Genomic DNA, 26,512 nt, shown 5'->3' with positions numbered 1-26,512 from the left:
GCTATTTCAGGGGCTAAATAGGTGTACAATTCAAGGACCTCCAATAGACTCAAACGCTTTCTTCCCTCAAGCAGGAGCTATTGGTCTTAGTTTTCGCCTACAGGCATACATCTTGTAGGGTTTGAAGATTGGGCGACTGAAATGCTTTCCAAACCAATTAAATTGAGGCTGTTAATACACATGCGATAGCACCAGGAAATGAGAGAACTTTACAACAATCTATACAATACAATCCCTTTGTTGTTGATGGCAATTCGCCTCTTTAGACACAGATCCCAGAAGATGAACAAAACTCAGACGCGTCATTGCTTTCCTTCGGCGGCTTCGGCTTGATCCTCTGGAACTTTGATGCCCATCTCCTTCAACGGGGTCAGTCGGTAGGAGACCCTGCCCTGCTTCGCTTCCTCAAGTCTTCGCTTTTGACCGGCCTCGCCTGCTCTTCCCAGAACACCGGCAATGATCGACACGGCACGCAAACTGTCGTCGTTCGCAGGAATGGGGTAGGTGACACGGGTAGGGTCGGCATCCGTATCGATGATGCCGATAGTTGGCACGTTGTTCAGTCCACACTCATGCAGCAGGACGGCGTTCTCGATGGGGTTCAGGCAGACGACAAGGTCGGGCTTGATGGCTGGCTGTTCCGGCAGAGCCTCGTTGAACTGCGGCAATTCCTCATCCAGCACGTTCACAACCTTAATGTCACAGTGGCCTAGAATCTGCTGTCCGTTGGTCAAGCTGCCGGGGATCCATCGCTCAAAAATGTGGTATCCCTTGGCAAGCTCCGCGGCCCGGACGACCGCGCGTTTCTGGCCCTTCCGTGTACCGACGAAGAGGATCAGTCCACCACGAGCCGCAACCTCTTCCACGACCTTGGCTGCACGTCGTAAGTGCGCGGCAGTCACATCGAGCGAGATAATATGAACGCCTTCTCGGATACCAAAGATGTAGCGCGAATTCTGGGGGTTCCAGCGGGAGGTGGAGTGACCAAGGTGGGTTTGAGATGCGAGGAGCAATTCGAGGGTGATATCGGAGGGCTGAGGAGGGTTCCGGATGAGATCTTCTGGTTGATATTCCACTGATACATCACTTCCGAGGGCGCGGAAATTGTGCTCTGCGATCACCACGCGTCAGTCAATACACCCCAACAGGCTGGATGGTTAGATCGGGAGTGTCCAATGGCGCTCACTTTGTACTTCTCGCTTCCTCCAAGCATCCTTCGCCGACCGGCTTACTGACTCTGTCTCCTTGCCAACACTGATAGATTGATTTGTCACTTCTCTAAAGGGCGTTTGCACCGCGGTCTCGATAGTTGTCTCGGTCGAGGAAAAGCGACTCAGAATGCGAGCCTGTCGGTTAGCAGCAAGAAGCTGGCGGCCTGCAGCGAAGGATAATTAGCATTGAAGTTCATAGCATATGATTGGAAGCGATGGACTGTTATCACTGACTTTGCCGCACACACAATTGCCGGACGATCATCTTGTACTGCTCGAATTGGAACTTTGGCCTATCCGTTGCGAAATGCTTCGAGTTCCGCTTGAACTTTTGATGTCGGCTTGGCGGATGTTGGTGCCTGAGGCATAAGGGAAGGAAGCTAGTTCCTTTCGGGTAGTCTCTACCATACGGGCTCCAGGATATCGAAGCATTCACGGGTAACTACTCCCTACTCTGAAGTATCTCTCTTCTAACGCTGTCATTGCGAATGATAGTATCTTCGATGTATTGTGCTTGCCGGTACCTCCTCAGGTATACTATCCCTTCACACCAATGTATCAACCCCGAATGGCTCCAGATCAAGTTGGCCTAGCAGAAGACAATGTCCTTTCAATCAACACAAACGCATCAATAAAACCAACCCTTTAATCCTGACCAGCTTTTCTATGGTAATAGGTATGGTATTTAGGAGAATCTTGTTCAATATCTATGACGATCGAATGGTAGTCACTCAGTGCCTACATCAGCAAAAGAACAATACCAGAATCCTGTGGAGACGTGCTCTACTTCGGCCTCGCATAAGCTTATCCGTCGCCGAATAGCTCGCGAGCATCGGGTCTAAATCCATTATAAGGAACAGGCTATCATTTATCTTCCTCTTATCCAAAATAGACCACTATTGCCCAACTTGCGTCTTCAACTAATCGGTTATACCCACTCAGATCATACTAAGAACAAGCAATACCTCCATTACAGGTCCGGCCTTAGGTTTCTCGGCTGTATCGCATTCACTCGAAGTGTACAATTGGACATCTGGTTTCAACTGCCGCAGATACTTTAATGAGTCTGTCACCAGCATCAAAGGACAATGGACTCTACCCAGGCCATTTAACGGCCACGACTTCGGCGCGGCAACCTCCACGCCCGGTTCTGCGCAGCTGCGAGTTGTGTCGGCGCCGAAAAGTGAGATGTGATCGACAGAAGCCGTGCTCGAGCTGTAGTGAAGCGAGACATGTTTGTGTCTATCCTTCTGGTCGCGGCCGGGCCCCCAAGCGGTCCAGGCAGGCTATGGACACCCAACTGGGGGAGCGATTGTCCCGCCTTGAGTCAATCATCAAGAGTCTAGGGAGTCATGTAGATACAGCTGGATCTACTATGGCCCCCAACTCAGACTCCTCAGCTACAGACGCTGCTCAGAGTGAGGGGAGTCGATCTGAGGAGAAGTTAACCTCCAGCAGCCCGAGCCGGAACCCTCCAGTTGACAAGCAACTGGGTCGTTTGATGATTGATAAAACGGGGAGTTACTACCTTAGCAATGTGCTATGGGCTAGTCTGGCGAACGAGGTATACGATGCATACACTTTTTTAAGAGATCAAAATGCGCGTTTGTCATTAACGCGGTCCATTAGATTGATGAACTTCGTGATCTGTTGCTTTCACCTGCGGCCGAAGAGGACTGTGAGGACATGTTGCAATTCGAGGAAATTTCCGATACATCTCCATCAGTTGGATCAAGCGCTGCAATGCTCGGCTTTCGATCAATTGCAGCCTCGTTATTGTCCTTCCACCCGTCATTGTCGCAGGCAGTGACCTTGTACTCACTCTTTACCGAGAATGTGGTACCAATGGTGCGCATCTTCCACATGCCTAGCATGTCCCGTATCTACTGGGATGCAATTGCTTCGCCGGCGATATTAGACAAAAATATGGAAGCTCTCTTATTTGCTATCTATTACTCAGCTGTCATCAGCATCAGCGGCGAACAATGTTTGGATGTTTTTGGCGTAACACGTGAAGTTGCGCTAGAAAAGTATCGATTTGCTGTTGAGCAGGCCCTGGCTCGGGCTGACCTGCTAAATACGCAAAGTATGATACTCCTGCAAGCGGCCGTGGTCTACTTGTCAGCGCTGCGGAATGAGGATGACTCGCGGACAACGTGGTCCCTGACGTCCCTTGTCTTTCATATCGCGCAATCCATGGGTCTCCATCGTGATGGGACTGCGTTTGGGCTGAACCCATTTGAAGTTGAGCTACGCCGGCGGCTGTGGTGGCATATCTGTATCCTCGATACCCGCTCATCCGAATATCACGGCTACGAGCCGATTGTGCACGGATTCGCCTTCGATACACGGCTTCCGCTTCACGTTAACGACGCCGACCTCCTTCCAGACATGATTAGCGCTCCACCGGAAAGAGATGAGGCAACGGACATGACCCTATTTCTCATCCGATGCGAGACTATGAGTGTAGGGCTGAAAATCGCCCGGGCGCCACCAATTATGTTGAGAACACCGGGACCATCATTCAATCATTGCCTTCCGCTTGCTGACCGAGAGCGGTTGGTGCAAGAGCTTGAACAGCGGCTGGAGGAAAAGTACTTGCGCCATTGCAAACCAACCGTGCCATATCTTCTTCTCGCGTCGACAGTAGCGCGACTTGTCCTTGCGCGCTTCCGGCTGATGCTGCATTATCCGCTGAGCGCGAAACGCACCGAGGCAGCCACGCACCCCGACCCCGGTTTGGACACGAGCAACCGCGATTGGCTCTTCTTGACCTCGATCGAAGTTCTGGAGCAATCCAGTGTGCTTCTAACCCACCAAGAGATGGGAAAGTGGAACTGGTACTCGAAAACGCACATCCAATGGCAGGCTGTGGCTTTTGTGCTTTTCGAGCTGTGTTCGCGCCCTCCATCCCTGATCTGCGACAGAGCATGGGACTGTGTCACGACGGTGTACGGCGGCTGGAAGATGAAGCGCAATCAGGGGAAAGGGCCCCTTTGGCGACCCATTCGGCGACTGATGGCAAAGGCTTTGTATGTAAGAGAGACACAGCAGGCAAGTCTCCGCTCGAGTCAAAGCTGCCACGTGATGCCGCCGCCTTATACGCAAGAGGAAGCCGCTTCCTCTGGGTCGAGTTCGGGCCCGATATCAGATTTTTCTGCTTTTGGTTTGAATATGGATACACGTGTTTTTGGGATAGAAACGCTCGATCCTTTTCTTTTCACGTTGCCGGATCCTCTCGAGCAAGATATCTTTGGGCCGATGGATGGAGGCGGCCAAGGTTCAGAACCGCGCGGGAGCCATGTACCGACAAGCTGGGGTGGCTGGTAACTACATCTTTCTATTGTTACCACATATGACAAGATGATCTCTTCTGTCCAGATTTGTATCGTAAAGGACATTGATATTGGGAGTACAGGTGGTATGAGATGAGACTAGCAATGTATAATGTGGAGTCATTGATATGCAGCGTCGGTATCAAGGTAATCACAAATGAAGGGAGAAAGCATCATCTTATGCATATCGTCATTAAGCAAACAAATAAAAAGAACAAGTCTTAGCGAAAGAAGCCAAGCCAAGCGTCAGGTCCTAGCAGTCCCGGTCCAGCCGAACCTATCTCATCTATTTCTTGAAAAAGCTACCCAGGTTGTCCATCAAGCCACCACCGGACGAGGAACCAGGGCCCTGGTTACCGTATTGGGAGCCGCCGTAGTTGCTACCGTAGCCGGATTGACCCTCGTCCTTGTTCTTGTGCTTCTTGACGGCATCCTCGAGGACGGATCCCATGATGGCGCCGCCGATCGTGCCCAGGATTCCGTGGTCGGCCTTGTGGCCCGCGAAACCACCGGCCAGACCACCGGCAATGGCGCCGCCGATTCCGCGCTCGCCCTCCTGGGCTCCACCGGGGCCGCTCTGGTCATTGTATCTGCAACAGAACAAACGAAGGGTCAGCTGATGTTCTTGGGGGGGGGAAGTTTATATACAAAAACAAGATGACAAAATGCGAGGTGGTATGACATACCCAGACTGTCCGTATGATCCCTGTCCGTGCTGCTGCTGGCCGTACTGGTGGTCCTGCTGGCCGTAGTGGTTTTGGCCCTGGGGCTGACCGTACTGATCGTTGTAATCGCGCTGCTGGTTGTTGTTGCTGCCGTAGTAATCGCCGGAGCCGCCGGGCTGACCGTGCTGACCGTGCTGACCGTAGCGCTCGCCCTGCTGCTGGCCGTATTGCTGGTTGTAGCCCTGGTCGTAGCCCTGGGACTGTCCGTAGCCGCCTTGGGAGTAGCCTCCCTGCTGGCCTTGGCCGTAGCCGTACTGGTTGTTGTTGTTGTTGTATTGATCGTAAGGACCAGACATGGTTGTTTATGTGTGTGTGGTGGAGGATGGAGAAAGAGTAAGGAGGTGAGGAATTTAGGAAGAGAGACGGATGGGATGTTGTGTTTGATAGTGAGGGAAGATGGAGAAGAGGGAAATAAGTGGACCAGAGGGTGGCTGACCTCGGATCTTATATATTGGAATGTTTGGCCACCTGGTGGTACCCCTCCAGCACCTTACTAGGTACTCCTGCGCTACGCAGGAGTACCTAGACTACCAGCAGCAAGTGTACTGCTAACGATGTCAATGTAGGGCTGAATCGAACGCTGACGGGGCAAGACCCCCACAATTAGTCATCGAACGTCGGCGCCAAGAGCGATGATACCATCGGCCAGAGAGCAAAATACATTGTTCGTACGCCCGTATTATGGATTGATTCTTGCATGCAGTCACCGTCCCGTCGTTCCAAGATGGGTGGGCGCCTACGGGGGACGCTCATTGGGATAATCGATATTACAATTGTGGCTTGTACCTGTATGGCTATTGACGCTGACTCCCTTCTCTCACTGCAAGGAGGATTCTATTGAGGCGCAGTTGCGTAGACATCCTCCGCCACACTGTAGGTAGTAGGTACTCTCCACTGTACGGAGTATGTGCAAAATATACCGCTGTAAGTAATAGCGGGGTGGCTGTGCCACAGCTAGACAGCCCGGCAGAGTGCGGTATAATAATGCGTCCTCTGTATTGTATTGTATTTGTATCAATCGGTGCCCCGCCAGATCTTCTGAAACTTAACTTGTCTTGGGCAATTTTGGTCAGAACCTTTCGTTCGGCTTCCAAGGCTCAACAATAATAGTATTATAGTACTCATAGCCTCATGCTATCCTCAGCGCTAGTAGTACAAACTACGGAGTCCAGCTTGATCCGACACTTAGGCTTAGACAATCTCCTTTCTAGCTGCCTAAACGCATGCGAGCCGATCTAACTTCCAAGGACCAGTACCTTGGATATCTTTGATCTCAATCCATTGTTCCATTATTGTGGCTGGGGATTCAGTGGCTGTGCATGCATAGTAATCCAATTATCCAAATGTACTCCGTATGCAAAATGCTGTATGCAGTATGCACTCGTCCCTTGGTCAAACCCACAACTTTCATTTTTCCTTCTCTCTCGGAGTTATATTTAGACTTGCGATGAATTTACTCAATTTGTCCACCGCCAGGACTCAGTACGCCCGGCAGCCTACACCAGAACAATATCCGACTCTGCCGAAAATCCGCAACTCCAAGACTCCAGCGGCAGCTCCGAGAGATCAGGCAGCCATATTCTGGTGGTCCAATTATGGATCTTTACTCGGTACTGAGAGAACTAGCTCTTTGGGGAACCATAGGTAATAATAGTGTTGTGCTGAAACACAGGATGTCCCTCTGCAGTCTGCAGTCTGCACTGGATTTGGGAGTGATGAGAACGATATATTTTCAATTTGGCTGCGCACGTTTTGGTGCTTGTATCGAGCTGCTCATTTGGATCCTTTGAGAGAACTCGAGATCCACCACCAAAAGGGTGACATCCAGGTGATCAGGCTCCTTCGTCAAGTATCTACCGACTCGAGCTTGAGATTGCCTTCTACCCTCCACTATGGACTTATGGAGTCATTTCAGCTTTTTAAACTTCTAGGTTCTAACCCATCATGACCACTGGCAACCTTATCTGACAAGTCACTCGGCATTGTAGTCTTTCTTCTTCAGCTTCCACTGATCTTCCATTTATTAACTCCACAGTTCATGCAGAGTGGGATAACAGGATGGGAATCTCACTCAAGTCACGCTACAAAGGCTGATGATCCGCCCTGAATAAGCAAATATGTCTTTTGCGAGGAAATTGCTGGAAGAAAGAAACAAAGAAACAAATCACTTGATATGGAGCAACCATCTTTGTGAGACCAACGCGGAATGCCCGAGTCACAGCTTTTTTTCTTCTTCTCCATCTCACGCATGACCCGAAAGAGGCAGCTGATGCGCAACAGTGCCCTCTGATCACCACGGGACATTGCAATAGACTGTTGATATGCTTCTGCAGCTTGCCTATCAATCAACCTTGGTGACCATGCTGTACTACGCAAGCCCAGCTGGGTCGCAGATGACATGGACTACATCATGCGCTGGATATCCGTGTTTTCTGGACCCGGCTGAATGAGAGTATCTATGTACACCCTTGAATGTTGAAATCGCTGGCTTGGGCTTCCTTGAATTGCGATATTCAACCACATAAACCTAGGCCATGTTGTTCTACATCTCCTTGGTCGCGCTACTCACCTTCCTCCAGGTCACGCCCATCGCCGCAGACCGACCGACGGTCTACATCATCCGTCACGGCGAGAAGCCCAGCGACCCCGAGGACTCCGGCCTCAACGCCGACGGCTTCAAGCGAGCTGAGTGTCTCCGCGACGTCTTTGGCATCCACTCGCCGTACAACATCGGTTACATCATCGCCCCAAGACCAAACAGATGTATGCCCAATCCTCCCACTGCAGTCCCATCGACCCGGAAAGTCTCGAGCTAGTTCTAACCTCAACCCTTTCCCATTAGATGGCGACCACAGACGGTCCTTCGAAACCGTGCTCCCGCTCGCCATCGACCTCGGCCTCCCCGTCGACCTGTCCTGCAAACGGAACCAGGTCCGCTGCGTCGCCGGCCTGGTGAGAGATTTCGACGGGCCGGGAAACATCCTGATCTCCTGGCGCCATGGGCGGATACAGGAGATCGTGGAGGAACTCGGCGCCGACGACGCGCCGGAATACCCAGATGAGCGGTAAGTTGGTGAAATAGCGGGGTCATGCTGGGTTCACAGTTGCAACGTCGCTCACAGGATATGGATAGCTTCGATCTGATCTGGACTGCCCCGTTCCCATATGAGGAGATCACGGATATCAGGAGCGAGGGATGTCCTGGTCTGGACACTGAAGTGTTATTGACAGTTCAAGGGTAATAGGGGTTATTTGGGATAGATATGAGCGCCAGTTTTGCTCAGTGGTTCGGCAGCGTTTATCCTGGCAGGTTGTATTTCTAGGCGGGCTCTCATCCATATGTAGGTAGTCATATAGCTAGGGTAAGCTGGCAATTACGTTCAGATCTCAAGTTCTCAATACTTCTCCTATTCATAGTTAAAGCTCACAGGGGCATGAGTCTCTCTCACCCTCGTACTGAATAGCAACACTCTTTGGTTTATCTATACCAGCCCATGCCATCTATCTGACACCTTCTAACACCAGCAACACAGCCAGCACAAATATCAAGATAACACCATTTGCAAGCAGCGGTCTAATCTTCACAAGAGCACAAACTCTACCTCTTCAATAAATCCATACTTCCAACATACCAGCACTTCTACCTTATATTCTCCGACCTTCATAGTTCACTGTGCGGGCGGTGAACGCAGTCGTCCAATCACTCAATCAGCCCAACCGAGCGGAGAAACAGCGAGCGCCAAGATTTCAACACCCGCCTAAATTTTTCGAGATAATCGCAGCTTTCGCTACGACTTGGACCACGGAGACAGACCCATCCACCGTCCAGGCACTGCACCGATTTTTGCGGCTTTGAACCACCGGATCAATATTCTGTGGTCGCTGGCATTGAAAACTCCACGATGGATGATATCGAGGTATGTTCGTTCCTGGCGCTTCGTAAGCCCCGCGCCTACGACGCTTGGATACTGACAGCCTTTTTTCCCATCAGGAACGGCTGCGAAGCCATGCTCAGGCCTTTGATGGCCTCCTGTCCTTGATCCCAGCTAAGTTCTACTACGGAGAAGACGGCAGTGTATGTTTCCCCTTTTCATGATTAGTGCCATAACTGCTGAGGAGAAAAAAGAGCAAAATTTTCTTGTCATTTTTTTCTCTGCTCTTTTTTTCGGCTTGTGTGCTTTTCTCGAACGTGGTTGACGAGTTCCTCTTATAGGACCAATGGAAACGGAAGAAACAAACCAAAGAACAAGCCCGCGAGGCCAAGCGAGCGAAGCTAGACCCCGACTCTGCCAAAACGGCCAAGGACGTGATGGACGAAAAGGCGCGCAAGCGGAAGCGCGACGAGGACCAGGCTGGGCCCGAATCATCCGGCGAAGAAGAGCTGGGCTCCGAACTTCCCGGAGAAGGACTGAAGAGAGGCGATGCCAAGTCGAAGAAGCAAAAGCAGGGTACACCGGCGGAGCAATCAGGCGACGCTCCCAGCAAGTCGGCAGAAGCTGAAGCGCGCAGAAAGCTGAAGGAGGAGAAGAAGGCACAGAAGAAGGCCGCCCAACAGGAGAAGAAGAAGGCCAAGGAGGCTGCCAAGAAGGAGAAGCAATCCGAGCAGAAAACAGACCAAGGTTCCACCGCCGAGGCCGTACAAAAGTCCGAGTCGAAGCCTGCCAGCGATAAGACAAAAAAGGCAAAGCCCTCCCAAGAAGAGGAAAGCGATGATGAAGAAGACGGTGTCGCCCCCGAGGAGGGACTCTCGCTCGAATTCAATGTAGAACCGACAGAACAGGCATCCTCGTCATCGTCGACTCCCAACTCTCCCGGATTTGATGCATCCAACGACCACTCCGGCAGCTCTTCCATCTCTTCCATCGCTCCTCCCACCGCTTCCACCGACGCTAACGACGCTAACGACAAATTATCCACTGGACCCAAGCCTCTCAAGACGACCCCCGAAGAGCTGAAACAACGCCTGCAGAAGCGTCTGGACGAGCTGCGCGCCGCCCGCCAAGCCGACGGCTTCAACGGGAAGCCCGCCCGCAACCGCCAGGAGCTGATCGAAGCCCGCCGACAGAAAGCCGAGCAACGCAAGGCCCACAAGAAGCTGCTGCGCCAGCAGGCCCGGGAAGAGGAGCAGCGCCAGAAAGACGAAGCCATGGCGAAGCGCTTCTCGCCCGGCGGCTCCGGCTCCCTCCTGGCGTCGCCCCGGTCGCCCGCCGACTCGATCGGCTCCAACGTCAACTACTCCTTCGGCCGCGTAGTCTTCGGCGACGGCCAGCACGCCGATCCCAGCCTGACGACCGTACGCGATCAGCCGAAACGCCACGGTCCCCAGGACCCGGCCACGGCTTTGAAGGCGGCTGAGGCCAAGAAGGCGCGTCTGGCAGAGCTGGACGAGGAAAAGCGCACGGATCTCGAGGAGAAGGACATGTGGCTGAATGCTAAGAAGCGGGCACACGGCGAGCGCGTGCGCGACGATACCTCGCTGCTGAAGAAGGCGCTGAAGCGGAAGGAGTCCGCAAAGAAGAAGTCCGAGCGGGAGTGGAAGGAGCGCATCGACGCCGTGCACAAGGGCAAGGAGGTGCGTCAGCAGAAGCGCGAGGAGAACCTGCGCAAGAGACGCGAGGAGAAAGGCGACAAGGGCAAGAAGCCTACTGGTGGCAAGAAGAAAGCCAGACCTGGTTTCGAGGGCAGCTTCAAGGCCAAGGTGGGCGGCAAGAAATAAGCGCGGGGAGAAGTGGAAATCTTGACTCGTTGAATCGAGACAACTGTATGTATCTATCCATCCATCCATTCATCTATTCTACAACCTACAGAGCAGGAAGAATCCCGATGTCGGATTCGAACAACCTGTCAAAAAAGCAAGGGAAAAGATCCCGGTGTGGGGATCTGGAGAACTGGTGTTTGGGGGTTCTTTTGGGGAAATTCTGTTTTGTTTTTTATAGTGTGCATGTGTGCATAGGCAGCGATATGTTGATACAAATATCAGGGCTCTTTATTTTTTGTTTCTCTGTGTTTCCTGATGCTGCTAGGATTTACAATGGCTCATCAGGGCCAAGTGGAAACAAATGAGATACATTCTTTGATTGACTCATTAGCAGAACAGGAGAAGTAACAAAGACAGGCAGGATTCCCCTTCAACATCTGAACAAAAAAAAAAGAAAAAAATGGTAAAAGAAAAAGAGACGACCGATTTTGGCGGCTGGAGAGCTTCAATGAGCCCGGCTGATACAGGGGGGCGACAACGCAGGTGGAAGGGCTTAGGTGGTTATGTACAAGGGTGGTGAAGCATGAGGTGCGGGCTATACAGCAAAGCCAGGACCTCTGTTATGTTGATGGATGGAAAACTTGCTCTTCGTTCCCATCACTCTAATTTTGTGTATTCTGGCCTCTCGGCAAGGATCGCTAGAGTACAACACGGTTTCATGAATTGGGTGGAGGGACTCCCGCCTACCGGTAGGGGGCATCGGCTCTGATGGTAGCGGCAAGCTCGGGCTCCCACTTGTCACCGTTGGCCAGGAGCTTCTCCTTGTTGTACAGCAGCTCTTCGCGGGTCTCGGTGGCGTACTCGGCATTGGAAGCTGTGCGTGTGTCCATTAGCTTTGCGGTTCCCGCGAATCGCAGTCTCATAAGGTCAGAACTTACTCTCAACAATAGCATCAACAGGGCAACTCTCCTGGCAGTAGCCGCAGTAGATGCACTTAGTCATATCAATGTCATATCTGGTTGTCCGACGGCTTCCGTCCTCACGCTCCTCGGCCTCGATGGTGATAGCCTGGGCCGGGCAGATGGCTTCGCAGAGCTTGCAAGCAATGCAACGCTCCTCGCCGGTAGGATAACGGCGCAGAGCGTGCTCACCACGGAAACGGGGGGAAATGGGACCTTTCTCGAAGGGGTAGAAGATAGTGTATCTATAATTTGACTTTAGCCCCGCCGCTCCCTCCATTGCTCAAGACTTGACACCGTGATTGATCGATAAAGAAAAAAAAACACTGTTACGCGTCCCGCTCTCATCGACTGGTATCAACCGGGGGCAAAACTTACGGTGGTCTGAAAAACTGCTCCATCACCACGTACATGCCCCGGAACAGCTCGGCCATCAGGAAGTACTTGCTGGCCTTGTCCAGCGACGACTCAGGATCCTGATCCCATTTCCTCGGCGCAGGTAGACGGAACCCGGACGGAGGAGCTCCGATGGGTGTAGCAGCTCGGAAGACCGAGGAGGAGAAGTTTGCGGTCGACCCCAAGGGCGACACACGGAGGGAAGAAGTCAACAGGTAGGGCGTGGGGCGACGGTATGCGACCAGCCTCGCAACGGATGTCGAGGATGCCATCGCGGCAGTTCTTAGAGAGGACAAGAACGAAGAGAAGACCAACGGGAAAGGAAAGGGACGAGGGATGGGGGGCGGCGTCAATTGACGGGGGAGAGCAGTTCAGTCGTGGAGGTTCAAAAGATCAAATCGATGAGGTCTGTCCAAGGCGGCTTAGGTCATTTCCTTCTGCCGGGCGCTGATTGGCTGGCGGGCAGGATTTTGCTTCCCGAGCCGCAAACTGAACCTCCAACTCTGAACGTCGAATTCCTACAGCCCCAAAGATCTTGACTCTCTCTCTCGGTTGCTCAATCGAATCCCCCTTGTACGTCGTGTCTCCTATCTGGTTTCTTTCTTCCTTGAAGCTTCTTCTCTAGGCTAACTTCCAGTTTCTCAATTGGGTTCTTTTCCGTCAGGCAAAACTCCTCTTGTTTTAATACCGTCATCATGTTCCGTTCCGCTGTTGTCCGCTCGTTGAGAGCCTCTGTTCCCCGTGCTGTTCGCACTCCTGTTGCCTTCCAGATCCGTAGCTCTCCTGTTGCTCGTCCTGCTCAGTTCGCTCCTCGCTTCGCCTACCAGGGTGTCCGTCTCTATTCCGCCCCTGCCGGTCTGAACAAGGAGGAGGTCGAGGGTCGGATAGTCAACCTGCTTAAGAGCTTCGACAAGGTGCGTTGCGTTTGATTCGTTTCTCAGCTCTGCTGGATGCTGCATAGCAAACAGTAGATACCGATACCCTACCAGCCAACCTTCGTCAAAATACTAATGCGATCAATGTGCTCTCCAGGTTTCCGATGCTAGCAAGGTTCGTTGATAACAAAAAATTCCAGTCGGCCGATAATTCGTGTCGAGCAGCTTCGCTCCGGAAGATGACGAAGTGATCTGGTCGCCAAAATCTGACGTGAATAGATCAACGGCGCCTCTCACTTCTCGAACGACCTCGGTCTGGACAGCCTGGATACCGTTGAGGTTGTGATGGCTATTGAGGAGGTACGGATTGGCCTGACATATCGTCGCACTCGTTCTCATACTGACAATTTTTGTTACAGGAGTTCAGCATCGAGATCCCCGACAAGGAGGCCGATACCATCCACAGCGGTAAGTTTTCAATTGATGGTATCCGATTGTCATTTACTTATTATCATCCCACAAACAGTTGACAAGGCTGTTGAGTACATCCTTGCTCAGCCCGATGGTAAGTTCCACTACGAAATGGCCCTCGATGGCTCCAGTCACTAACGATACATAGCTCACTAAATGCTTTAATACAATGGTTTGGGGATAGGCTTGGGGGGGTCGATAGAAAAGGAAATGGGGTGTTAGCGTGCATCTGCCCGATCGATCCTCGAGTTGGAATCTCCTGGTGGTCGTGGAAGCTGTTCTGTATGCTGATACATGCCGGTGCTTTTTCACCCTACTATATCGTGTATATCACCTTTGAATGCAATTTTGACCAATTACTTTGAGTGTATCCTAGACAGTAGATCTATACCCCTTCACGTAAATATCTTTTTTCTCAGTTCTGACAGATTTCCTCTCATGCTATTAAAATGACGTTCGCCGTCTTGGGGTTGTGATGGGAGATGGGATACTCGACTGCATCGTTCACCAGGTGTGATGTGATGATTCTCGAGGATCTCTATCAGTAAATAAAAACACCACGACTGAAAGCATCCAAATCAGTTGACTGTATTGAGCCGGTCTGCATCGCCCCGTCGTCAAGTATTCGTGCCCCGTTTAGATGGTGCGGCTCAGACCCGTAACCGGCGAAGCGCTAAAGGGAGAAAGATCCAAAGAATTGTTGTTTGGCAGCTGGCGATGGAAACCAACAACCTTTCTATCAGACTCAGGAACATCACTCTCCTGTGCTGATCTATCTATCAATTAATCTGATTCTACAATCCATCTCTCCTGTGGTGCTTCGCTTCTCTTTTTCTCCCTGCCTGGTTTCTTTGTTTCATCTTCTCGTCTTCTCTCCTCTCTCCTCTCTCCTCTCTTTATCTCTCCTGCTCTCCTCTACTTTGCGCTCCACCACCCCTGACAATTAATCTCCCACCCAACCAACTTGCAAAGATCGTCGACTTACTTTCCATATCTAATTTCTTCGACACCTTGCGCAATTCAAGCATCGAATACTGAACACACGATTATCTCCTCGCCGCGGTTGTTCACCAACCATCCTCATCCTCTCCCTCTAGTTCCCCCGCTTTCGGCCACCTACTTCTTTCAGACATCCTCATGGCCTCAGCCGGGGGCTTGACCCGCCGAAGAGGCGGCGGTCGAGTCGCTGGCGGAGATGAGAACGATGACAGCAGAGTGTCCTCCCCCGTATCTCGAAATGGCTCTGCGCTCGACCACCGCGGACCCGAGACCTCGTTCACAAGCACTGAGAATGGCCACAAGATCGCGTTCGATCCCAGGGACCTGAGTGAGACAGAAGAGCGAAACAAGCAGCCCAAATTGACTCTGATGGAAGAAGTGTTACTGCTGGGATTGAAGGATAAACAGGTCCGTGTGATTTGGGAAACCCACAATTTTCGCCCAGTCTGGGACGAACTGCTGGGCTGCGGCGATGAGTTGCATTGCTGACATGCATTGGGATATGGCTTTTTTTTTTAGGGATATCTCTCGTTCTGGAACGAAAACATCTCCTACGCCCTGCGGGGCTGTATTGTCATCGAGCTGGCTCTTCGTGGTCGGATTAGCATGCAAAAGGACTCTTCTCGGCGACGGTTCCCTCTCGCGGATCGTGTAATCGAAGTTGTCGATGATACATTGACGGGTGAGGTCTTGCTGGACGAGGCACTGAAGATGATGAAGTCGAGCGAGAAGATGAGCGTGAATTCGTGGATTGATCTGATGAGCGGTATGTTTGGAGCCCTTTTTTCTTTCTTACGGAAAGGAATGTGCAACTAACGCCAATGCTCGTAGGCGAGACATGGAATCTTATGAAGATCGGCTATCAGCTTAAACAGGTCCGTGAACGGCTCGCTAAGGGCCTCGTCGACAAGGGAATCCTCCGGACCGAAAAGCGCAACTTCCTTCTCTTCGACATGGCGACGCACCCCGTTGCTGATGGCGGCGCAAAGGAAGATCTCAATCGCCGTGTCCGCAACGTCTGTAGTAGTCGCACCGTGATCCTCCCCGGCAACGCATGGCTCCCCGAAGACGCTGAATTCCGCTTTCTTCGAACCATCTGTATGGTATGCGCGGCCTATGCGGCCAACGTGCTGGAAAACGCCCTTGTCACTATGAGCCACGAGTCCAGAGAGAGAGCCTTTGCGCAGGTCGACGAACTGTTGGCAGAATACTCCCAGTGGCCATTTGCCCGCAGACCCGGTGGTTCTCAGGCCATTGGCGCCAATCTAGCGCAGGCCATCAACGACGAGGTCAGCAAGGCTCAAGACCGAGAGCTTCAGTTAGAGGTATGTTTCCCTCATTCAAATCTGACTTTGATGGTAAAAGCTAACGCTGGCTTTGTTGTAGATTGTCGCAGCATGTTTGAGCGTTTTCACCAGACTTGATTCCTTACTGTAGCAGTAACTATTCTGCTTTTTGTTCCTACACAGATACGCAGGTCTTTTCAGCTGCTGTCAATCTAATCCTCTACTTTGTCTCTTTTTTTCTTCTTCTTCTTCTTCTTCTTCTTCTTCTTCTTCTCTTTCACCCCTTTGTCTTATACGCTATCCTCGCAAGACAGAGGCCAAAACCTGGAGCCTTGTCGATCAAATTTCATGTAGTTTTTTATTTTTTTCCCCTCCTTTTCTTTTTCCCCAGCACACGAAACGGATTCTGGGCTTGCGGGCCCCTTGTCATGATTAATTCGTTAGCACTGTACGCTGGTCTGTCCGAATTTCAGACTCTGGTCTCGACGAGCTCGTCGTGTCTGCTCTTTTCCCACCCTTCTATATTCTCTCACTGTCGCAGAAAAAAAAAGCCCTCAAGTATACTCCTTCTCGACCAACATATGGCTGAAAGGGGGGATCACTAGAGCACGCAAACCCCAATATTGACCCTATAGATCCAATAGCACGATAGACCAGGCGGATAAGAAACCGCGAATTGATTGTTGACTGAGTATTTCTCACCGTTCTCTGACTTCGCTTGAGGCCTTTGACGAGGTCAAGCTGCTGCTTTGGTTTTCCTGTTTGATTTGATTCCTTTTTCACTGTTGTTGTTCGTACCTATACCTTCGAAACTTGTGTTCTATCTTGACAATACCGATATGGTTTCTACGTTCTGCATTCATGCTGGGATTATTGATTGGGGTTAGAGGAATATACGTGCCACTGTGAGATCTGGAATTCATTGAGATTAATTTCACCAGCCGTGCAATCAATTGAATGTTTCTAGATGGGGATGTTGATATGTATGTATCTCGTAAGTTGAAATGCGATTCGATACCTGCCTGTGTCTTGGGTCTACTGACATCAGGCATCGAAAAGAAAAAAGAAAAGAAAAGAATAATGAAGGAAAGGACAGAAATTTTCCGTCATGGATTTACTCGGAAGACCATGATCCCTCCTCGCCTTCCGCCCCCGGCGCCAGCAGCGCCAGAAGACAGGATATCTGCCCCGTTGACGAGATCCGTGATCCCCTCCACCCGTCCGTGCAAGCTATGCTCCTCCACCAGCTTCGCAATCTGACCCAGCGCCACCCCATCCGGCCGCACAGAGACGAACCGACTAAACGGTCCTTTGCGCTGCGCGTGGTCGGACTGCACATCCTCCTCGACCCGCCCATCCTGCGCCGGCACCGAGTCCACGGCCGTCAGGACGACGCCGGTCTCATTGACGATGGCTGGTGCGTGCACCTGCTGGAACATCTGCTCGCCCGCACAGTCGAGCACGATATCCACGGGCCCCCATTTCCGCTGCCGGAAGATCGTGGCTACATCCCAGTCCGCGGGTAGCGGGAGCGGCGCGATGATGAAGTCGTCAACCTCGAACTCGTTCCGGAGGTATAACCCCTGCTCTTCGAAGTCGCACGTGGCGCAGACCCAGGGCCGGTAGTGCGGGAACAGGGACGGAGACCGGAGCAGCTGGAGCGCCTGCATGCCGACCTCGCTGTTGCGGGCGTTGGTGACGAGCACGCGCAGGCTCTTGCGGGTGTGGTCGGTGGGATCGAGCTTGCCATAGGTGAAGAGCGCTTGCCATGCAGTGAGAGCAGGCAGGGGGATGGTGGCTGCTTCGGCGGCGCTGATGTTCCGCGGTTTGAATGCGAGCTCGTCCTCCGTTGCCACGACGTAATCTGCGGCGGCGCCGTCGCGGGTATAGCTGATCAGGCCAAAGACGATATCGTCGACTTTGTACTTGGGCCCAGATGGGTTCCAGTGGTCCTCGACGGGCGTGCTGATAACCGTGCCGCAGAAGTTGTGGAGAGGGATTTGGGGGATCGATTTTCGGGGGTTGAGCAGTTTGGCTAGTCGTAGCTCGTCATGCGAGAAAGCGGCCGTTTGGACTTTGATGAGATATTGGTTCGGTGATGGCATTGGGGTCGGGAAGTCGGTATCGAAGATCATGCCGGGTTCTGGCTGATCTGTAGTCGTGCCATCGTGGTTCTGTCTGTCGTTTGGGCTGTAGTAAAGAGCCCTCATTGTATTTGGAACGAACGTCTGCTCATCCATCGTAGTGGATTCGAATTTTGCTGGCTTCATTGTGGCTATATTTCGGATGCGGACAGGGCTTCAGAAGGTATTGGAAACTATGCAGTAGGAACAATCTCTGACGTCTTTCAATTGCATCTATAGTACGAGGATGCTCCTCCCAGTGCGAGTATAAGAGGAAGGGTTGAAAGATTGGATAATCACTGCCTGGTACAAACAACAGCGGCTCTGTTGATAATCTGCAAAAGAATACACTTCCCCTAGGGTACTTTATGAAAAAAGGTAGATCATGAACCATAGATGGGCGACTGTTGAATAGCATATGACTTTCGATGATGCGGGTATGGGGTATCCTCATGTTGACGTAACTGCCCTTATATCAGCCACTTTGTTACTGACTCATGCAAAAGTTTGCCCCTACCGGCTCATAGAACAATAAGGTAGATAGGTATCTGTTCTACCAATCTCTGGGGTTTCTTGCTGCCATGTGGGCTAATTGTCTATGGTGCATGTATCTTGTAGGTTGCTATGTCCTTCTCAGACCGGTGGGTAACGTCCCACGGGGCATCTAGGTCAACCGATCCACCAACTTATACACTTCCTCGGGTTCCTCAAAAACTGTCCAGACACTGTCTGGAACGTCCTTGAACGCAACTCTGAATCTTTCGGGAGAGTTCTGTTCTTCCATGTGTGGAACATCGGTAACCTTCCGGATCAAAATTGCTTTTACCCAATTCGGATGACGTCGGTATATTTCCGCATAAGCCTCTGGGTCTTTCTGCGTAGAATCGCCAATGCAAAGTGCTTGTCGTCGTGGGAAGGATCGATGCAATTTCTCCATGTTGTTCACTTTATACTCCATGGTGTATGTCGTGAAAGACCGGATCAATGAGCTCACGTCCATCCACGACGATTCTCGAAGCATCAGTGTGCCCGGGGTAAAATAAGTGTGAAGGAATTCGCGGAGGAAGGGGTATAGATTGTACGGAGACGCTGATAGATAGAACCACGTCGGGACTATGTGTTTTTGTATGTGGGCGTAGAGTTGAGGCATTCCACGGATGGGGCGTGCTGCCTCCACAAATGTCGTTCGTAGGATACCGGTGGCCTCTGAGGTCTTTGTATACTTGATCGTGTCATCGATATCAGAGATCAGGATCCAACCTTCCTGGCCGGCAAAGACTATATCCATGGACACCTCGCCCTCCCAGCCCCGGAGGTAAGATCGGATCCTCGCACCGTCAGTAAGCTGGCGCGTACCCAAGTTGACATTCTGACTGATGAGGCCATTGCTATCCGTTGGACCAAGTTCACGCAGTTGTAAAGAATCATCGGATAGCGGGATTTCGATGGTCATCTTATAAGCGGGTGCCGTCTGGTACAAGAACGGTCGCAGTCGTCGGGTAATCTGATGGCGAGTCTCTCGCTCTGTACCGATTTCCCCATCGAGGCCGATCAGGTCTGCTATCGTTGCAACGAATTTGCTGATATCCTTTCGACTGTCCTTCTCGAACACACACGCAACAACCTCCATTCGCCATGCCGGACGGCCTTGTCCAAGGGCTTTGGGTACCACACGTTGATAGGCGGTGTTATCGAACAACCACACAGTATGCTGTCGCGAATTCGCTATGTGCAGTGAAGCCTGTTTCCAGAGGATCGAGCTGATGATACGCTTGATTCTGAGCTTCTTTCTGGTCCGCGGACGAGGCCCCTGCTCTTGAGCCTTGACGACGAGAGTCTTGTCGTCCATTTTGGAGGACATCAAGGTGTAGAAACCACGCTTGATTAGTCTTTCTTAAGTTTCTTTCTTTCAGATTTAGGTGAACCTCGCGAAAGTACACTGGTGAGGGCCACGCGCTCAAGGCAAGGCTTTGAGACACTTATTGAGGAAAGTGTAAACCACAACTGAGGGTCAAGTGATCAGAGAATCGTCAGGGTCAATAAGGGCGGGCAGCAAAGTCTTCATGAAGATTCATCGCCGGGAAGCTCGTTCTTATATACGCAGGAGGCCATCATCCTCCTGATCTTTGGCGAGTGCCACTGTATTCATCCCCGAGTCACCGGAAATAGATGCTCAGGAAATGTACCCGTTCCCTTTGGCGATCCAACTGGTCAGAAGAACAAGAAAGGATGGCTGAGTATCATTTTGTGGTCATAATCATTATCATGATGGTTGATGGAAGAGCATTGAACGCTTGGCGCCAGGGACGGATGGTGTCAGCCTGGTGATGCTTGTGACCCTCCAATATCACTCGTCGCAGCGCCAGCGCCTGACCTTCAAGGTTGACTCAGTCATCGGATGCTGATCGAATGAGCGCCTGGGATTTTGGAACACCAGAGGGTTAACGGAATGAACTATCGAAGTCCTGGCGACGCTAGCATATCCACAGCCATCTTTGTGATCGAGCACCATCGTACTCAGTGGAGTGTTTTCTCATGAAGCCTCTTTTTCGCGGAACGCGGAGAGATGGCTATGACGAGGACGGATGTGAGAAGCTTGTGTGACTCATGTACTTTTTCCTTCACGGCAATGAGTTACGGAAAGACAAGGAGCCTGTCTCCCATGGACTGACTGTATAGGCACCCGACGGGAGTATCGGCCAGCGACCCTTGTTTGCCATCGCAACGAAGGACACTTATATTGAAACAAGAAGATCTGTAATCCTCGGAACCTGGAATTGAGCCATCATCAATCAGTGATGTGCTGAGATGTGGTTGAGGCAGAAGACAAGGATCGGTGATCAGACACAATTATCGGCTGCGAAGGAGTCGAGGGAGAACGGTTCGGCATCAACCCTTGAATCTTCCACATCCATGTCAATAATTATCCATCATCTACTCCTTCTGGCTGCCTACGATTCCATATCTGCAAGCTCCAGGCTGTTCCCTTGCTCATATCGATCCCTTCAACCTCCCTCTATCTACTCCTGTCTTCCAAAACCCAAAGCTTCACTCATGATTGCGAAACAAGACGAAACTTCCACGAGGCAACTCACCCTTGCATGATGCCTCCCTCAGGTTCGAAACCGGAGTCCCTTTTGGGCTCGATGACGAGTCTTGCATCCCTTCTGGGTAAATTTACTCGAACCCCCGGTGGGTGCCTGATGGCGACCTTTGTGGATGAAACTCCAGCCATAAGTATAAATGACTGCAACCCCAGGACTCCATTCGAACCTCCAGTTTCATCAGTCTTTCAATTTCTTTCTCTGGCGAAAGAAAGCTAGTGTCGCCCCAATGCAGTCCATCAGCAAGAAAGTGACTTCTGTCCCACCTCCTCAGTCACCTTGTTCGTCGCCGAAGAGGTACACATCAAAGCATGATGCCACGCGGGAGCTCCCAAGTTATGCCTCGGCCAACCCTTTTATATACCGGACATCGGACCATTCATTCACACACTCTTGGGAGACTCATCGCCTTGTCACCTGTCCCCGTTGCCATTCATGCCACGGTCATCCTTGGAGAGATTCATCGCCGTCTACCTCGTCTCATCGTCACCGAGCCAACACCACCTACTTATCAGTGCCGTCCTTGTAACTTGCCCGTCTGGTGTGTTAGGGTGTCCTGGGATGCTTCTACATACGCGATTCTGCACCTGCTGGACCGGCTGCTGTCAATTGAGTGTCTCTGACAGAGGTGGACTCAAGACTTGGACGTATGGCTTCAAAGAGTCTACAAGGGCTGAGATGGGAGTGTAAGATCCGAACAATATGAGCGGAAGAATTGGTCGCGATCGACTTTGCATGATCAATCACAAGTCGGTACCACATAGATGACCAGTATCGCGTTACACAACTTGTTCGCGACTCAGTCACTAAGGAGAATTGCTTCAATGATCATATTAAGACGAAACATGGGAGTTGAAATGAGAGCCATGAAGCTGTAACGCGATCGGCTGTGACCTGTACATATAAAGGGGTTTGAGCAGGACTCGGATCGGATATCATTTTGTTTTCCCAGCGATTTGTACTTATTTTTGCCGCGATGTGTTTTCGGGGATATCAAGAGCTGTCTGGACTCAATCATACCGGCATATTTATGGGGTCAACTTTCAAGATCAATATGATAGATAGAACGCCATGGTTTATTGATCTTGCGAAGGTCTGATCCAGAATGTCAACTGTGGAAATGTTGCATCACGTGAATGATTGGATGCATCATCATGCAAGCAAAATCAGGCTGCAAGACATGAAGTGATCTACCATATCCACCCTCTGACGTTGGTCGACGGGACAGCTGAGATTGCTTTGACGCATGATGTAAAATAAACCAAGCAATACTTTTGACCTCAAGATTAGATGAGCAATAATGGCAAAGATCGGTCTCATGTATTGACGACGCGTCAATCACGGGCGACAAACCCGACTGTTTCACCATTAACCCGAGTCGTGTCGAAAAGATCTATAGCCGCCGTACTTGACCTGAGAGGCCCTCGGCTGAAGCAACCATGTCTGTCGTCAGGAAAATGGACCGGAAAAGCGGCCAAGTCTACGAGGAACAAGCCATGGCCCCGGCGCCATCTTCCTGCATGGGCTCATCCTGGGTTCACGAGAGCCCATTTCTGTCCACGGGGCCAAATACGAGAGGCGGAACGGGCTCGTCGACCTTGAAAGACTCTGCAAAGAGGCAGCTCTTGTCTGATCAACGGAATCTGACGGCCCAGCTGTTTACTGACATCCCATGGCGCATTGCCAGTCCGCTGTGGGATTACCTAGGTCGACAGTGAGTCATCCGGTCCAGGAATGGGCGTCGCAAGGCAGCTAACGCTACTTCTGTAGTAAAAGCAGGACCTTGTACATGTGGAAGGTGTTTGCAACAGCATATCCCAGCCAATTTAGGACAGTGGCTCCGTACCGGGCCGTCAAGATCAGAGAGCCCCAGATGTCCTTGCGGGACTACTTGGGCTTGATCAGGAGTGAGTCTCTGAGCTGGCGAACCATGCTGGTTTTGGACACATCGATTGCGCGAGTCCCTGAACTGGTTGAAATTGCTAGCGTCAAGAATCTTGTGGCGCTGGAGATCACTACACCACGGGACATCTTGTCTGTGACTGATAATTCGAACATGCGGGTGGCATCATTGAGTGACAGGATTGTTCGCACCTGGTCCGAATTGGCAGAGTCTTCGGGCGCATTCTCCCAACTGCGCATCCTGAGGTTGTATAATCAACATGATGTTTCATCAGTGATACTGCGCTACCTCGGCGCTTTCCCGAGCCTTTGCCTCGTCATCGCGCAGGATTGTTCCAATCTTATTGCTAGCCTCCCAACAAAAGATCTTCATGAAGATGGATGGGAGATGGGATACCCACGGTTTGGGGCGGACGTTGAGCAAGGGGACGTATCAGAAGCTCTTACACTCTACGAACGCTATAAAGCAAGTCTCGCGCCGGAGATCGATGGACGTCAAGCAAGGCAAGAAATCCTGATTCAAGATTGCCCTGTTTTGGACTTTCGACTTGGCAAAGATCCCAGTGCAGGACCGAAAACACGCCATAATGCTAAGCCTCGATCTACGATATACCTACAGCGAAGAAGATCCCCCGAGTCTAGACCATTAGAGCCGGTACCGAAAAGGCAAAAGTTGGCAGGTAAGTCGGTTCATCGGACGTCACAGCCAAGCTCTGGACCCAAGAAGCCGGTGATGAAGCAGCACAAAACCAGAGATCTGGGAGATGTCCTGGGGGACTTTCTCTGATTGGTTCTGACAACAAAAAAGAGGCAAGTGATAAGATCTGCCAGGATATCAACTGGAGCCGTTGCCGCGGCCTGAAACCTCAGGCACCAATTGCATGACCGGGTATCGTATGCTAAAGGTAATTTCAAGTATGGTAATGACGCCGCCATGACCAAGTACTGGCAGTTGATTGGCCAGCTGGCGATGCCCAGCCAAACACCGCCAATTCCCCCGCAGCGCCCCGTGATTGGCGCCGGGATGGACTGACTTCCAGAAGAGGTGCTGCTCGTGGATTGCTGCGTGTTTCAGTTAACCCGGGGGCAATATATATATATTTTTGATGACTGGTGACTGGTGACTGGTGACTGGTGACTGCTTCCTTTCAATCTGCAATCTGTGAAGGACTACAAGGCGAACACACCATCTGTCACAGCAGCCTACAATCAACCCCTCTTTACACACCGTTTTTTTAACTCCCCCCGCCGGATCAGTTGTTCCCCTCTCCCCCGCGTTCAGCCATGGCGGACCAGCAGAATGTCGAAGCCATCACAGACCATTCCAATGGGTCGGCGATTGCATCACCTCGGTCTAGCACAGATTCTCGCTCTCCATCGACTCGTAGCCAGTCCCTCCGTCTCTCCCACTCAAATCACCAGCATCGTCAGAGTTTCAGTGACAGTCTCCGAGCGGCACCGGGGTCCCCGCGGGCACGACGCCAGCCATCCCTCACCCAGGCCGCAATCCAGAGTCTCATCGATAATCCTCCAGCACCCAGGGATGTGAATCCCGCTTTTGCCGGCCGGGATTGGCGAGAGATTACCATCGGGGAGCTTGTCAGTCCGGATGACTTGAAGTTTGTCGAAGTGGACACTGGAATCGAGGAGGCGACAAATGTAATTCTACCCCTATTCGACCTAAATCTCCGTTGCTGGATGCGTCGCTAATGGGCTTTCTGGCTACAGATGCTGATTGACACGAATGCGCCGGTACTCTTGATCCGCGAGACCCCGCAACAGAAGACCGTCGTGGGCACATTCGACTACTCGGATCTCAATGCATACCTTTTGCTCGCCGCGGGACTGACGCAGCCGACGGAGGAACTCCGCGCGCCGTACGAACAGTTAGCACGGAAGGCAAGGGAGGGACACAAGATACCGTTGCAGGATGTCAAGGCGCTGGGCAGGAACGAGCCTCTGACCACGCTCCCCGCCTCGGCGAGCTTGATGGCGGCCGTCGAGACTTTTGGCGGCGGGGTGCATCGTGTGATCGTGGTGGATGAACGCAAAGATGGGGAGGTCGTGGGAATCTTCAGTCAGTTTCGCCTGGTGAAATTTCTGTGGGAGAACGGACGCAGCTTCCCCGTGATCGATCAGTTGTATCCCCAGTATCTCCGTGATCTGGGGATCGGGTCTCGCGAAGTGGTCTCCATCAAGTAGGTGTTTCGTCCCGGGGTCATCATTGGGGAGTGTCTGACCGTCAATGCAGTGGTGATAAGCGCCTCTGTGAAGTTCTGCAGCTCATGAACAGCGAAGGGATTTCGTCAGTGGCCGTGGTGGACAACCATGCCAACGTGGTGGGCAATATCTCTACAACCGATGTGAAGGTAGGCACCGCGACTGTTTGCCGATCAAGAGATTACTATTGGCTTGTTGGCTGACAAGTATCCTCGTGTCAGCTCCTTACAAGATCATCGTCGTTGCCTCTCCTGCACAATTCATGCATCCATTTCATCTCGGTGATCTTGTCTGCGAGGGGTCTTGTGGAGGGCAAGGACTCTTTCCCGGTCTTTTACGTGAACCCAGGCTCGACTCTTGCACACACCGTTGCCAAGTTGGTAGCCACTAAATCGCATCGGTGAGTTCGTCTTCTGATCCACGGTTTGCCTCCGATGGCTGTCAAAGTTGACCCATGCTAGGTTATGGGTGACCGATCCCCTGTCACCCTCGTCGTCGGGACCGCCTACTCCCTCCCATTCCAGCGGCCAGCTGCCCCTGGCGGCCAACCCGATCCAGTCCCCTCCCTTGTCGCCGCCGCCAACCTCGGCCGGCATTCCGTCGCCCAACTATACTACTCCTCACCTCCCGAGTCCGCCCGTCGGGATCCCGCATGTCGTGGCGCCGTCGATCCCCGCGTCCGCATTACCGGGAGCGCGGTTGTCCGGGCGGCTCGTGGGGGTGGTGAGTTTGACGGATATCCTGAACCTGCATGCGCGGGCCAGCGGACTCCGCCCGGCCGATCCCGCCGAGAATCGCAGCCGGCGGCGACGAAGCAGCAGCTCGAGCGTGAGTGTGCGCAAGAGCGGGGATATCGGACGGGAATTGTTCAGCCGGCGGGAGTAGCTTTCTTCTCTCTGTCTTGCGTCCATGGTATTTTCGAGATATTGTTTTTTTTTTTTTTTTTTTAGACCACAAATTGCGGGCAACGATTATGAGATCGCGTCGAATCAATGCACAAACAGCGTTCAACCAAATGAGTCTGAGTTTAGAGTCCGAGTCCAAAGCCAGGGGGGGCCTAGATCACAGTTTTTTTTTTTTTTCGAAAATGGACAACCCCTCTCAGCTCGAAACTCTCTCTCTCTTTTTTTTTTTCGATCTGCTGGTCTACTCTCTGGCGAGGAGGACGACGCAAGTTACGCAACTTTAGTCTCTACCAATGAATTCAT

General features: G+C 51.9%; 12 protein-coding genes across 12 annotated transcripts, besides 5 other annotated features; 7 read left to right on the top strand and 5 right to left on the bottom strand.

Annotated features, from left to right (window-relative positions):
• Positions 1-302: 302 nt before the first annotated feature.
• ACLA_028010 (mitochondrial 37S ribosomal protein uS2m) lies at positions 303-1,476 on the bottom strand (the record flags this gene model as incomplete). Its single annotated transcript, XM_001269501.1, has 3 exons — positions 303-1,111; positions 1,187-1,375; positions 1,446-1,476. 3 exons carry the CDS (start codon positions 1,474-1,476, stop codon positions 303-305), a joined length of 1,029 nt encoding a protein of 342 aa, XP_001269502.1.
• Positions 1,477-2,271: 795 nt separating this feature from the next.
• On the top strand, positions 2,272-4,803 carry ACLA_028000 (Zn(II)2Cys6 transcription factor; the record flags this gene model as incomplete). The annotated part of the gene is made up of 3 exons (XM_001269500.1): positions 2,272-2,775; positions 2,841-4,287; positions 4,760-4,803. The coding sequence occupies 3 exons, from the start codon at positions 2,272-2,274 to the stop codon at positions 4,801-4,803; spliced, it is 1,995 nt and encodes a 664-aa protein (XP_001269501.1).
• Positions 4,804-4,832: 29 nt separating this feature from the next.
• Positions 4,833-5,567, bottom strand: hel10 (putative high expression lethality protein Hel10; the record flags this gene model as incomplete). Its single annotated transcript, XM_001269499.1, has 2 exons — positions 4,833-5,136; positions 5,233-5,567. The coding sequence occupies 2 exons, from the start codon at positions 5,565-5,567 to the stop codon at positions 4,833-4,835; spliced, it is 639 nt and encodes a 212-aa protein (XP_001269500.1).
• Positions 5,388-5,413: a microsatellite.
• A 2,238-nt stretch (positions 5,568-7,805) lies between the features above and the next one.
• ACLA_027980 (putative phosphoglycerate mutase family protein) lies at positions 7,806-8,513 on the top strand (the record flags this gene model as incomplete). The annotated part of the gene is given in 3 exon segments (XM_001269498.1): positions 7,806-8,034; positions 8,114-8,336; positions 8,354-8,513. The coding sequence occupies 3 exon segments, from the start codon at positions 7,806-7,808 to the stop codon at positions 8,511-8,513; spliced, it is 612 nt and encodes a 203-aa protein (XP_001269499.1).
• Positions 8,514-9,173: 660 nt separating this feature from the next.
• Positions 9,174-10,987, top strand: ACLA_027970 (putative 60S ribosome biogenesis protein Rrp14; the record flags this gene model as incomplete). The annotated part of the gene is made up of 3 exons (XM_001269497.1): positions 9,174-9,188; positions 9,263-9,346; positions 9,485-10,987. The coding sequence occupies 3 exons, from the start codon at positions 9,174-9,176 to the stop codon at positions 10,985-10,987; spliced, it is 1,602 nt and encodes a 533-aa protein (XP_001269498.1).
• A 725-nt stretch (positions 10,988-11,712) lies between these two features.
• ACLA_027960 (NuoI/complex I 23 kDa subunit family protein) lies at positions 11,713-12,596 on the bottom strand (the record flags this gene model as incomplete). The annotated part of the gene is made up of 3 exons (XM_001269496.1): positions 11,713-11,843; positions 11,908-12,173; positions 12,307-12,596. The coding sequence occupies 3 exons, from the start codon at positions 12,594-12,596 to the stop codon at positions 11,713-11,715; spliced, it is 687 nt and encodes a 228-aa protein (XP_001269497.1).
• Positions 12,597-13,019: 423 nt separating this feature from the next.
• On the top strand, positions 13,020-13,808 carry acpA (acyl carrier protein; the record flags this gene model as incomplete). The annotated part of the gene is made up of 5 exons (XM_001269495.1): positions 13,020-13,238; positions 13,357-13,374; positions 13,479-13,559; positions 13,619-13,667; positions 13,726-13,808. The coding sequence occupies 5 exons, from the start codon at positions 13,020-13,022 to the stop codon at positions 13,806-13,808; spliced, it is 450 nt and encodes a 149-aa protein (XP_001269496.1).
• A 733-nt stretch (positions 13,809-14,541) lies between these two features.
• Positions 14,542-14,587: a microsatellite.
• Positions 14,588-14,807: 220 nt separating this feature from the next.
• ACLA_027940 (GOLPH3/VPS74 family protein) lies at positions 14,808-16,093 on the top strand (the record flags this gene model as incomplete). The annotated part of the gene is made up of 4 exons (XM_001269494.1): positions 14,808-15,077; positions 15,189-15,435; positions 15,501-15,998; positions 16,056-16,093. 4 exons carry the CDS (start codon positions 14,808-14,810, stop codon positions 16,091-16,093), a joined length of 1,053 nt encoding a protein of 350 aa, XP_001269495.1.
• Positions 16,094-16,189: 96 nt separating this feature from the next.
• Positions 16,190-16,234: a microsatellite.
• Positions 16,194-16,229: a microsatellite.
• An 827-nt stretch (positions 16,235-17,061) lies between the features above and the next one.
• Positions 17,062-18,225, bottom strand: ACLA_027930 (NADP-dependent oxidoreductase; the record flags this gene model as incomplete). Its single annotated transcript, XM_001269493.1, has 1 exon — positions 17,062-18,225. The coding sequence occupies one exon, from the start codon at positions 18,223-18,225 to the stop codon at positions 17,062-17,064; it is 1,164 nt and encodes a 387-aa protein (XP_001269494.1).
• Positions 18,226-18,742: 517 nt separating this feature from the next.
• Positions 18,743-19,927, bottom strand: ACLA_027920 (phosphatidate phosphatase App1 family protein; the record flags this gene model as incomplete). The annotated part of the gene is made up of 1 exon (XM_001269492.1): positions 18,743-19,927. The coding sequence occupies one exon, from the start codon at positions 19,925-19,927 to the stop codon at positions 18,743-18,745; it is 1,185 nt and encodes a 394-aa protein (XP_001269493.1).
• A 2,694-nt stretch (positions 19,928-22,621) lies between these two features.
• ACLA_027910 (uncharacterized protein) lies at positions 22,622-23,871 on the top strand (the record flags this gene model as incomplete). Its single annotated transcript, XM_001269491.1, has 2 exons — positions 22,622-22,896; positions 22,953-23,871. The coding sequence occupies 2 exons, from the start codon at positions 22,622-22,624 to the stop codon at positions 23,869-23,871; spliced, it is 1,194 nt and encodes a 397-aa protein (XP_001269492.1).
• A 321-nt stretch (positions 23,872-24,192) lies between these two features.
• Positions 24,193-24,225: a microsatellite.
• Positions 24,226-24,368: 143 nt separating this feature from the next.
• Positions 24,369-26,189, top strand: ACLA_027900 (CBS domain protein; the record flags this gene model as incomplete). The annotated part of the gene is made up of 5 exons (XM_001269490.1): positions 24,369-24,743; positions 24,813-25,282; positions 25,336-25,453; positions 25,526-25,704; positions 25,766-26,189. 5 exons carry the CDS (start codon positions 24,369-24,371, stop codon positions 26,187-26,189), a joined length of 1,566 nt encoding a protein of 521 aa, XP_001269491.1.
• Between the last annotated feature and the right edge of the window lie 323 nt (positions 26,190-26,512).

Source organism: Aspergillus clavatus, genomic scaffold (assembly GCF_000002715.2).
Source record: "Aspergillus clavatus NRRL 1 1099423829805 genomic scaffold, whole genome shotgun sequence".
Taxonomy (NCBI): Eukaryota; Fungi; Ascomycota; class Eurotiomycetes; order Eurotiales; family Aspergillaceae; genus Aspergillus; species Aspergillus clavatus.
The sequence above is the reverse complement of the archived record's forward strand: the minus strand, read 5'-3'. Positions and strand labels throughout refer to the sequence as shown.